General features: G+C 36.6%; 1 protein-coding gene and 1 long non-coding RNA gene across 6 annotated transcripts in view; both read right to left on the bottom strand.

Moving 5' to 3' along the window:
• LOC139130868 (short transient receptor potential channel 4-like) overlaps positions 1-12,337 on the bottom strand; it is a 137,372-nt gene that overhangs the window by 11,712 nt on the left and 113,323 nt on the right. For all 5 annotated transcript variants that reach the window (XM_070696672.1, XM_070696669.1, XM_070696673.1 and 2 more), the window contains one exon: positions 10,807-11,034. In XM_070696672.1, coding sequence (XP_070552773.1) covers positions 10,807-11,034 — 228 coding nt within the window. The remainder of the gene's footprint in view (positions 1-10,806; positions 11,035-12,337) is intronic.
• Positions 2,140-9,858, bottom strand: LOC139130869 (uncharacterized). The gene is made up of 2 exons (XR_011552003.1): positions 9,731-9,858; positions 2,140-7,558 (listed from the first exon to the last, which is right to left on the bottom strand). It is a non-coding gene; the product is annotated as an uncharacterized lncRNA (long non-coding RNA).

Genomic DNA, 12,337 nt, shown 5'->3' with positions numbered 1-12,337 from the left:
CAGACAGAGTGTACAATCATTCGATTTTCCCGGGACCACTTTGAAGTCAAAAGGACACTTTTGGAGTCAAACTGATTTTCTTTAAGCAATACTAAAAGTTGACAAAAATCCAAGGAAGTGTACTATAGTCCTATTAATAACTGATACTTCATAGGTCACATGTTACAATTTTCAAGTTAGAATATTGCTTCAATTACGCAAAAGAAGTTGAATAAAGCAGACAGAGTGTACAATCATTCGATTTTCCCGGGGACCACTTTGAAGTCAAAAGGACACTTTTGGAGCCAAACTGATTTTCCTTATGCAATATTAAAAGTTGGACAAAAAAAGGAAGTGTACTATAGTTTTATTAATACCTGATACCTCACAGGTCGCATGTTACATTTTTCAAGTCAACACATTCTGTCTTTAACTTAAACGATGTGGAATACAGCAGAGAGACCGTAAAATCATCCCAAGTTTTCGGGGACCACTTTGAAGTCAAAAGGACACTTTTGGAGTCAAATTGATTTTCTTTATTCAATACTAAAAGTTGACAAAAATCCAAGGAAGTGTACTATAGTCCTATTAATAACTGATACTTCATAGGTCACATGTTACAGTTTTCAAGTTAGAATATTGCTTCAATTACGCAAAAGAAGTTGAATACAGCAGACAGAGTGTACAATCATTCGATTTTCCCGGGACCACTTTGAAGTCAAAAGGACACTTTTGGAGTCAAATTGATTTTCTTTATTCAATACTAAAAGTTGACAAAAATCCAAGGAAGTGTACTATAGTCCTATTAATAACTGATACTTCATAGGTCACATGTTACAATTTTCAAGTTAGAACATTGCTTCAATTACGCAAAAGAAGTTGAATAAAGCAGACAGAGTGTACAATCATTCGATTTTCCCGGGGACCACTTTGAAGTCAAAAGGACACTTTTGGAGTCAAACTGATTTTCTTTATTCAATACTAAAAGTTGACAAAAATCCAAGGAAGTGTACTATAGTCCTACTAATAACTGATACTTCATAGGTCGCATGTTCCATTTTTCAAGTTAGAACATTGCTTCAATTACGTAAAAGAAGTTGAATAAAGCAGACAGAGTGTACAATCATTCGATTTTCCCGGGGACCACTTTGAAGTCAAAAGGACACTTTTGGAGTCAAACTGATTTTCTTTATGCAATACTAAAAGTTGACAAATATCCAAGGAAGTGTGCTATAGTCCTATTAATACCTGATACTTCATAGGTCGCATGTTCCATTTTTCAAGTTAGAACATTGCTTCAATTACGCAAAAGAAGTTGAATAAAGCAGACAGAGTGTACAATCATTCGATTTTCCCGGGGACCACTTTGAAGTCAAAAGGACACTTTTGGAGCCAAACTGATTTTCCTTATGCAATATTAAAAGTTGGACAAAAAAAGGAAGTGTACTATAGTTTTATTAATACCTGATACCTCACAGGTCGCATGTTACATTTTTCAAGTCAACACATTCTGTCTTTAACTTAAACGATGTGGAATACAGCAGAGAGACCGTAAAATCATCCCAAGTTTTCGGGGACCACTTTGAAGTCAAAAGGACACTTTTGGAGTCAAACTGATTTTCTTTATTCAATACTAAAAGTTGACAAAAATCCAAGGAAGTGTACTATAGTCCTATTAATAACTGATACTTCATAGGTCACATGTTACAATTTTCAAGTTAGAACATTGCTTCAATTACGCAAAAGAAGTTGAATAAAGCAGACAGAGTGTACAATCATTCGATTTTCCCGGGGACCACTTTGAAGTCAAAAGGACACTTTTGGAGTCAAACTGATTTTCTTTATTCAATACTAAAAGTTGACAAAAATCCAAGGAAGTGTACTATAGGCCTATTATACCTGATACTTCACAGCTTGCATGTTACATTTTTCAAGTCAACAATTATTTTTAATTTTCCTTAAAAGAAGCTGAACATAGCAGATGGAGCATATAATCAAGTGTTATTTCCGTGGACACCTTTACGGACATTTTGGTGTCATATGTAGTTTTTCAATACAATACCTAATGTGTGATAAATCAGTAGAAATGTAGAATAATCCTACAAGTAACTCTGTCTTATAAACTCAATCTCATACACACATACAAATGGACGTTGAGCATTATTTAGCCAAAAAAAATCTTTATTTAACTGTACATAAATTTTAACAGTAGAGTAAAGCACAAGAGCAGTTTTTCTCTATAAAGTAAAATAACTACTTTCAATAACCGGAAAAATGAGATAAAGGGCATCAATTTCACAAAAATAAAAGCACATTACCTAAAGGCCAATACAGTCCTGTTGTGCTATGTAGAGAATAGCTTTTTGTGACACATATGTTTATGAAGATAGATACTTTGATAGCACATTTCAAAAAATGTCAAAAAAGCTGCATTACCACTAATACAAAATTGAAAATATTATTATAATTTGAACATCACAGTAAGATTATCCCTGAGAACAAATCAGCCAGTGGTATGAGATGAGTAGTGTTTAGAGAAAGAGATTTTTCGATCAATAATGGAAAACATAGCATCAATGACACTTGGCTCTCATTTGATTTGATGAGGCAGGCCACAGTGTGTATACTTAACTATGTTTACCCTTGGCAACATGCATACAAAGTTTCATAGCCATTGGAAGAGGGATTTCAGAGAAAAGATTTTTGACCAAATATGGGAAAAGTTGCGCAAAATGCCTATATGAAAATATTCACCAAAAATTTGAAGACACTCAACTGAGGTTGCCTCTAGATACATTAAAAACAAATTTCAAACCAATCAAAACATTTACTTCAAAGAAATTATTTTTGACCAAAATATTGCCCCAAAATGCAAAAAAACCCGAAAAACACAAAGATGAAAATTTCACCACAATTTAAGAAATCATATAAAAACAACTCTAGAGTCAAGAGTATTAAGTTTCAAAGCAATCCAACAAGAAATTTCAGAGATAAACATTTTTTGACCAAAAATTGGAAAAATTGCCCCAAAAATACAAAATTGCAGATTTCATCATATATTCAAGATATCACATTTAGTTCATCTGTGGGAACCTGTATACCAATACCAAATATCAAAGCTGTCAGATGGACGGTTTTGATGAAATAAAGTTTTGACCAAAAATGACAAAAAAAATTCCTTAAAAGTAAAGATTTGCATATTTCATTACAATTTGAACAAATCTAAGTTTGGTTATCCCAAGGGACCTATATACAAAATAACAAAGCTGTCTGACTAGTGATTATGAAGAAGATTTCTTTACCAAAACGCCTTTTTTGGCGCTAATTTGGATATTTTCAACAATATCAAAAAATACCGTCAAGGACAGTGTGCTCACGTTCGGTTGAATTGGTAAATTCAAGAAATATTTAAAGCAGAAAAACAAGAATGACAAAAGCAAATAAGGTCTGCAACTTAGGTACTGGAGGTCGTCTTTGGGAATATCATCTTCTATAGCAACGGGACAAGCAGATCCTACATACAGAAAGCAATGTCAACAAAAAAATTAGCCAGAGAAGCTTGACAAAAAGAAAAGGTGGGAGAGTGGGGAAAAATAAAGAGTGGGAAAAAATGTACAAGGGATCTGGTAAAAAGTAATGCTACCTCATCAATCTTCTGGCCCCTACCCCCTCCCGAATATCAAATGTTCCACCCCTTACATAAAACCAGCTGACAGGAAATGTATTTACAACCTTGGGGATGTTTTAATTAATGCTATGAGTGCTATCATTCAAATGTAAACAACACTTAAATCAGTTACAGATAGTGAAATGCCTTCCACTGTGGGGGGGGGGGGATTACAACATCTGGAATTATCCTGGATCCTAATTTCTCATCAGTTCTTATGTGTCTTAACATGCAAAAGTTGCAAAAAATTGGTTTGCAATGAAAATATTTACTTCAATTTTGTTTTCTGGATCAAATTTTACTACAAATTGATATTAAATATGACAAAATTATGTTCACAGCCTTTGAAACTCTCTCGCAACATATCCTGGGTTGGTGTAGGTCATTTAAGGTCACAAACTGAGAAAATTACCTAAAATATAAAGATTTGGGGGTTTCCCAACAATTTGAGCAGAAAATTTATCAAATAACATCCCTCGAGACTTTTGTACCAAATTAAAAAGCTATCAGACAAGTTATTTTGAGAACAAGTTGTCTGTCCAGGAGCTTTAAAAAGAAAATATTTTTTAAGATTTTTGACCAAAAATGACAAAAATTGCCCCAAAACAGTAATATTTCCAATTTCGTCGTATATTCAACAATTAGAAGGGTATCACCCTTGTAAACATCCAATCCAAATTTGAGAGCAATTGGGCTAGCGTTTCTGAAAAGAAGAAATTTTACTTAAAATGAGAAAAATAACCAAAAATTCAGCAAAAATACAAAATTCAAGATATCTTCACAATATTCATAAAACTGATTTTCATCAACCTGAGGAACCTGTATACCAAATATCAAAGCTATCAGATTTGTTGTTTCTGAATAAAAAATTTTTTGACCAAAAATTCGGAAAATTGCCCTAAAATTACAAATATGAAAATTTCAATTCAATTTGTATAAACTTGACTGAGGTCATCCTGAGGAACATGTATACCAACTTTCAAAATAATCAGATGAGTGGTTTCAGAAAAAATACCGCAATTATACGGTGTCGCTCAAATTTGATCAGAATTGGTATATACCAGTATGGGTTACCAATGATCAACAATAAATGTTGTTTCTATCTGTTCAGTGCAGGAAAATTCTACGTTGATGTTATGGCAATGATTTCTGCACAGTACAACCAGAAAAACAACAAGAAATATTTAAACCAGAAAAACAAGAATGACAAAAGTATTAAGGTCTAACTTTTGGTACTGGAGGTCAACTTTAGCAACATGCATAGCAGAAACAAGCCCTCTTAGTTTAGTATAAACTGTCTTCCCCCATCTACTGTCTATGGTTGCAGCTGGTCTGTTAATATGTAACAGTTCATAAACAATGACAGGAAATGAGTCAAGATCAGTGGAGTTTGCCTGTTTCTCACTGGCATGCCTCCTGCACATTTGCAGGATTTCACTTTTTCTTACCTCATTTGCACATTTTTGACACTGATGTGTTCATTTGAACAAATTCACATCTCAATCCCTGCATCTACCTGTACACCAAACACTGAGATGGTAGCTTTGGCGGTATGAGAGCCTTTGTGTGTGACGGACATACATCTGCACATACCCACAAATATACAGACATACAGACATGCAAATCGGATGCAAATGAACTGATTCAGCTTATATGATAACCTCACATTGGTATACCAAATGTGAGCTAAAAATTAAAAAAAAATATATTCTCAAATCATATTTTTCATCTACGCAACAAATAGCAAATCAGTAAATACTGCGGTTATCAAGATATTTGAGTGACTGGACGCCTCACAAACAGACATACATAATACATACTGACAATGGATGCCGGACAGATACCCATCCCAATAGCTTCAAAAGACTATCGTATAGTAGCTAAAAATGAAATTTCACCACAATACTAACGAAAATCACCATAAACATCCTGCATACAGAGTTTTAACAAAATCTAGACTGCCGTTACAGAGTTTAAGCGTTTGCTGGATTTTCTCTGTTTTCTACCACATTTCTTTTTTTTTACCTCATCATCATATTTTGAAGACTGACACTTTCATTTGAACAAATTCACATCTCCATCCCCAGGTGCACCAGTACACCAAATACTACGATGGTAGTTCTGCGGCTTTTGAGTTTTTTAATGTCCACGAAGATAACATCCGCACATATTAACATACATAAATGAAGACACCGCTGACCTACCATAAAACTCTTGTTGGTATATACATATACCCAAAATGTGAGCTAAAAATTGTCCTGAAAATAGAAAATTGTGGATTTATCAAAATTTGAATATTTCACAATTTGATCATCCCTATGAACCTGTATAACAAATATCAGTGCTGTCAGACAAGGGGTTTTGGTGTAAAAAATTCTATTTTGTTTCAGCCAAACCTTAAAGCCCCATACAGCAGCAAATGTGTTGTAAACCAATCTCAAATTATCCTCAGTTTTCCAAGGGTTTTCTTCAAGTAAGACACATTAAAGACCAAAAAAGTGTACAACACTGTCGATAGCCTAAGAAGTAGCATTTAAATTCAAACTTTTAACATGATTTTAGATTTTCCGAGAATTTCAAAAAACAAGTCATTGACAATGACATAGTCCCCACTTGTAATAGGAGTATTAGTCTTGATGGGGCAGGGAAATGTGGTCATTAAGAAGTATCACTGGAGTGTACATGTATATGTTCAGATCTATGGGCACGTAGGTCTGTGTCATTGTTCCTAATTTGAAACAAGAGGCACGTCTAAGTTATGATTCTAAATCGGGAAAAAAGATCAGACCTCTAGCTGTATTGGCCAGCCAAGAAATACATATGTGCATAATAAATGAGGTACAAGATGTGACATCTTAAGGTCTATTATCCTATCAAAATTGAAGCGTAAAGAACTTGTGGTTACTGAGTTGTGCATATATATATGTATAATCAAGGTCAAAGGTCACCGAGGTCACATGACATTTTGTCAAAAAAATAGTATTGCTAAGTTATCCCTATATACCAAAAATCAGACCTCTAGCTCTATTGGCTCGCTCAAAATTAGATATGCACATAATTAATGAGGTACAATGTGGCGTCATAAGGAGTCCTATCATACCATATATGAAAGGTTTAGCACTTGTGGTTACTGAGTTATGGACAAATATGTATATTTGACGTCAAAGGTCACCAAGGTCACGTGACATTTTGTCAAAGTGTCTGAGATATCTGCGTGAACGGATGGGTGAACGGATGGACTCACGGACGGATATGTCCCAATCTATAAGCCCCCTGGACTTTATCTGTGGGGACTAAAAACTGTGTCACTGCGTCCTTTTTGCAATATGAATACGATGAGAAACTAAATTTTTATTTTCTTGGCCTTATACATGGGAGTGTATGGAGAGCTGCCTTATACATTGGAGTCTATGAAGGTGTAAACTAAAAAGTCCTCTAACACGGCCAAATTTGATCACATTGTGAAACAAATTGACGTGCATCTGTATGAGGTAGGGTACTATCCTTGTACCAAGTTTGAACAAAATCGCTCCAGGCGTCTCTGAGATATCTGTGTGAATGGACGGACGGACACACGCACGGACGGACGGACGCACGGACATGACCAAACCTATAAGTCCCCCCGGACGGTGTCCTTGGGGACTAATAATCATATGACAGGAAAATAAAAATTACAACAAATAGTTGGCATTCGTGTGTTGTGCATTAAGTAAATGGCATCATGCTTGTTTCTGGTATGATCATGGTGTGTATGTGCGGGGAAATACTGTTTTTTTTTACTTTTCTGTTGGTCGCCAATTTTGAGTACGTCACCAGTTTATTATTCAGCCTGTTAAAACGTGTAGGCATGGTCCAAATCAGCAAGCAGTGATAACTCTGATCTTTCCACATCATTTCCAAGAACTCTGTTATCTGGAGAGATTAAAATTGAAAAATTTATTACCAGTAAGCAAATCAATCCAGTCATCATTATCAGAAGATAAAATGTATGCAAATTAAATATAATCTCTTTTTGGTATTTATATACACACCAAATATGAGCTAAAAACCGACTCAAAGCAGGTCTGTTCATTGTATAAGCACATATGTAAAATTATGACTACGGTAAGTATTGAAATGGAGACACAACAAAATACATAAATGAGTACACTATAGGTGTAACCGTAAAGACTCAAATTGTGTGCTGAACACACATGAGGCTGAGATTGGGATTTGGCTCAGCGGTTTTATCTATGGCCCCTGCGCTAGGTGACTGGTGCTATATGTTGTGAGTTCAAATCCGACTGAAACCACAATATATTACAAAAGTGTATGGACACAAATTCCATGAGCACTACATATTGTATTCAGTTTAGATTGACAGCTTGAATTTACAGCTAGACATCAGTTAAGACTGATGACACAGTCCTTGACGTAAAAGAACTTTGTCATTCAAAGTCACTGAAATGTACGTTGTACCAATGATGTGAAATGACCTAAGTTACAATGAAAACAATGTCAAGGCATGTAGAGTACGAACTCAACACATGGAAACTAGACAATATGGCTGCCTCAAAGTGCTAAATTTGCTTTCCTGTGCGTGCATGATACAGCCTTGGGGCTTAGTGGGCCAGGGTCGGGTGTTGGAGTATATTTCTATTCTTTCAAGTATCATCATAAATTCCTGACAAACTGTGTTTAAAACCCTTTCCCCAAAATACCACGGACAGGTAAAAAAATCTAAGTTGGCAAAGAGCAGTCAGGGGGGGGGGGTCACTTCTATTACTTGCCAATATGTATATGCGCCGCCCAATGGGGTGGGTATTTCAGCAATTTGGTCCAAAATGGGGGGGGGGGGTGTCAATTCCACTGTAAACCATGGTCTAAAATGGGGTTGCAGTTTGAGTGCCACACAAGAACAAATTTCAACAGTCTGTTCCCATCTCGCTAGCAGGGTTCTGAGCTGCACTCAATAAGCATGGATATCTTTTCTGTGGCAGGTGAACCATTACAGAGACCCCCTGGCTTAAAGTAAATATGGACTTTGTTTTAAAACATTGTCACTGATTTGTCAGAACTCTACATATGGCAGATTTTTGCCCAATAGAAAATACCAAAACAAAGTGGCTCTACTGCTCCTAGTATTATTCAGGTCGACCATGGCCATATGAAGTAGTATTGCTTTACAGACAAACAGCGAGGTTTGTTGTGAATTGTAATTTTAAAAAAACACCACTCAGACTGTAACTGCAGATGACTGATAATTTGCAGAAGCTGGACCAAAATTTGGTGAGAGTGAAAGGCATTTTCTTTCACAAAATTTGTTAGTATTTCCTCATGATTTTTCGGATCATGGCTTGGCCAGCAACAAAATAGCTCTAAACGCAGTATAAGCTTACAGTGGTAGGCTTTGCCGGGGCAAATACTTGCTTTTTCCGTTTTAAAAATGTTGACGCTATGACTGTTGACCTGGGTCAAAGGTCATAAAGGTCTAAAATGGGGTCCTAAAACAACGAGATTTTAGGTCTAAAATGGGCCCTGGGTTTTATACCTGCGGCCGCACACCCCTACCACTTCTCTGAACAAGTACTCCCCCCTCCCCCCGAGAGAGGTACAGCAGTTCTAGCTCTGCGTTATATAACGCCGGAAACACACAGCATCGTACGCAGGGCCAGAAAAAAATTTCATTCATTGTGCGATGTTTCTGTGTAAGTTCACAGTGTCATTTGATTTTGGACGAAGACAATCAGCACTCGCACACAGGCGTTCTGTTTACTGGATAGTTTGTATAAGTGTAGTTTATGTTACGTTCCGATGTTCTGTTCCGTAAAAGTCTACGGAACAGAACGTCGGAACCATGGTCGGAACGTAGCATAAAACAAACTACCCAGTAAATAGCTCTGCTGCATGGCCATGGCAGGGCTGTGTGTTAGCGGCGCGGCGTTATACGACCTCCCAACACATGTGGTGGGAGGCCGTATAACGCCGGTAACACACAGCCCTGCCATGCAGAGCTACCCAGTAAACAGAACGCCTGTATGCGAGTATGAAATATAACGTCGAGCAACAAGATTGAAATTAATGACTGTTTGAGCTGGTACTCACTCAGTAAACTGCTAGGCCATATGGACATCCGCATATCCGTACAGTGATCGGTGGGTCGCGGTCGCTGGTCTCGTCCGTGCCGTGTGCAGCGCAATCGAATCTCCCATGATGCTAATATGAGACACCCTAACCAGGTGAAAAAATTGGACGCGCAGTTTGGGGTGGTTTGGCATTGTAAAATGCATCGGAATTTTGAAAAAGTAATAAAAGTGAGCGCATATATCAAAAAGGACCAAAATAACAGATTAGTATTGGCAATGTTACAAAGTTTAACAACTTTATGCAAATATAGGAATGGAAAAATCCCTGGACTGCGTAAAATTTCAGTTCAATTACAACTACGGGGACCACTTTGAAGTCAGGGACCACTTAGAGGTCTTCACACACGTTGAAAGTACATGAGGGACCTCGCGTGGAATGAACGTACATCACGTGAAATCGACACATCTCAGTTAGCTAGATTATGTGAAAAAGCAACTATAAGTTCAATAGCTGTGTCATAATTTTAGAACAGAAATGTATAAAAAGCCAATAATTTTAACAAAAAAAATAGTGGAAGAGATTTTGCATTGTAACCTGAGTATGGACTTGGTGCCGCTCTGCCTTAGAAATAAAGATCTGAAGTGGTGATTACAACTGACTTCTTGGTGTGCGCTCCAGTTACTGAAAGTATTACGATTCCCCGTGGTACCTCTCAGCTATTTTGACTTTGAGTGAGTGAAATCCCCGACAACAACTATATATCACGAAAAGAGATGCGTGACAAATGTTGCTCAACCAGTGCACTTGATTTGGTGACCGTCATGTTTTCCTTCGTAAATATCAAATTGGATCACTAAATGACATAAGCCAAGGAAGATTTGACAAGCGACGTTTTTATCGCATTTTATTATCATAAATCATGTTTTCTTGTGGACAATGAAGATGGACCGTCATTGAAACATTGAGAACACTACGGCACTGTCCAATTGACGGTTTCTTGGAGCAAGTTTGCGCCATCACTGTCCTCACATACAGCATTCGTTTTCGAGATACACCTTTCGGCAAGCTTTGATTAATTGCAAAATAATACATACGTGCTGTAGGCATTATTTTGTTCTTTACAGGTGATGCCTTTGCACCCGTCTACATCTCCGTCTTCGCTGTAGAAGAAATACAACTGATTGAGTCCGACGGCAAAGGAGGCAAGTACCAGGACAATGATGCAGAGAAACTTGCAGATGTCCTCCACCATCCTGCCCAGTGATATTTGGAGAGGTCCCAGCTGTGCGTTGGCAGTAAATAAGTAAAACATTCGAAGTGAACTGTGAAATAAACACAGGAGAAATAGATATTTATTTCAAATTGGCCAATTCTCAAAAGGGCGGGGCCTATGTTCCGATCGGCATTATTGTAACGGTTTGTAAAATTTATATACTTACAGATGCTTAAAGGGCCAAGTCGTCCTTTTCACCTTTTTTGTATCAAGAAAACATCGATTATTTGCGTAAAGTCTTTCAGTGTACAAAATGACGACGTTACATTACTGCACAAGTGCCAAAAATTACCGCTTTGCTGAGTGCATACAGATTATTTTTCGGTTGCGACTTCTAGACAAAATGGATTGTTCCATAAACATTGCCACAATGTAAGGGAAAACTGCTATCCTTGTATTTATGAACGGCACAGCCATTCATAACAAAAGATTACATAAGGTCCAAACTTTATGTACTAACTGTAATAGTGTACTGTGTGTATTCAGCAAAGCATGAGCGTTGTGCACTGAACTTGATTTTTTTTTGTACAGACCTTAAATGTTTCAATGAATGTTTAATCTTGTCTGGTTGCAAGCAGGGTTGAGGTTGTGCATAGTTGACCAGTATTTCAGCATGTTTCCAGAAGTCAATCAATATAAACTGTTTTTCATATCAAACAAAATTATAATGAAACAAGAGACCTAGTGGCTGATAGAGCTCGCTGTCTTATGTAGATAATAAATATTTTTGACTCATGAGTTTATGAAGAAGGTGGAAATCTTCGATAGCTCATTTCAGTGACCAGACGAAAAATGGCAAAAATGGCTGCAAAAATACACAATTGGAGATTTCATCATACTTTGAACATATCATATTAAGATCATACATAAGGACATGTCAACCAAAGCTATCAGACGATTAGTTTTTGAGAATCAATTTTTTTGACCAAAATAGCAAAAATTGCCCCCAAAAAACAAAATTGCAGATGTCATCATAATTTCAATTGTCACATTAAAATAACCCCTTGGAACCTGTATACCAAATATCAAAGCAATCAGACGAGTGCTTTTTGAGAAACAATTTTTTTTCACAAAAAATGGCAAAAATTGCCCAAAAAAGAATTACAGATTTCATCATAGTTTTAATACGTCATAAATAAGATGACCTCCAGGAATCTGTGTACCAAATATCAAAGCTAATAGACTAGCAGTTTTTGCGAAACAAATTTTTTGACCCAAAATGGCAAAAGTTGCCCTAAAATACGAAATTGCAGATTTCATCATAATTTCAATATATCACTTGTGCTCATACCTATGAACCTGTATACCAAATATCAAAGCTGTCAGACAAGCAGCTTTGGTGAAACAAATTT

This window comes from Ptychodera flava, chromosome 4 (assembly GCF_041260155.1).
Source record: "Ptychodera flava strain L36383 chromosome 4, AS_Pfla_20210202, whole genome shotgun sequence".
Taxonomy (NCBI): domain Eukaryota; kingdom Metazoa; phylum Hemichordata; class Enteropneusta; family Ptychoderidae; genus Ptychodera; species Ptychodera flava.
This window is presented reverse-complemented; position numbering and strand designations above follow the sequence as displayed.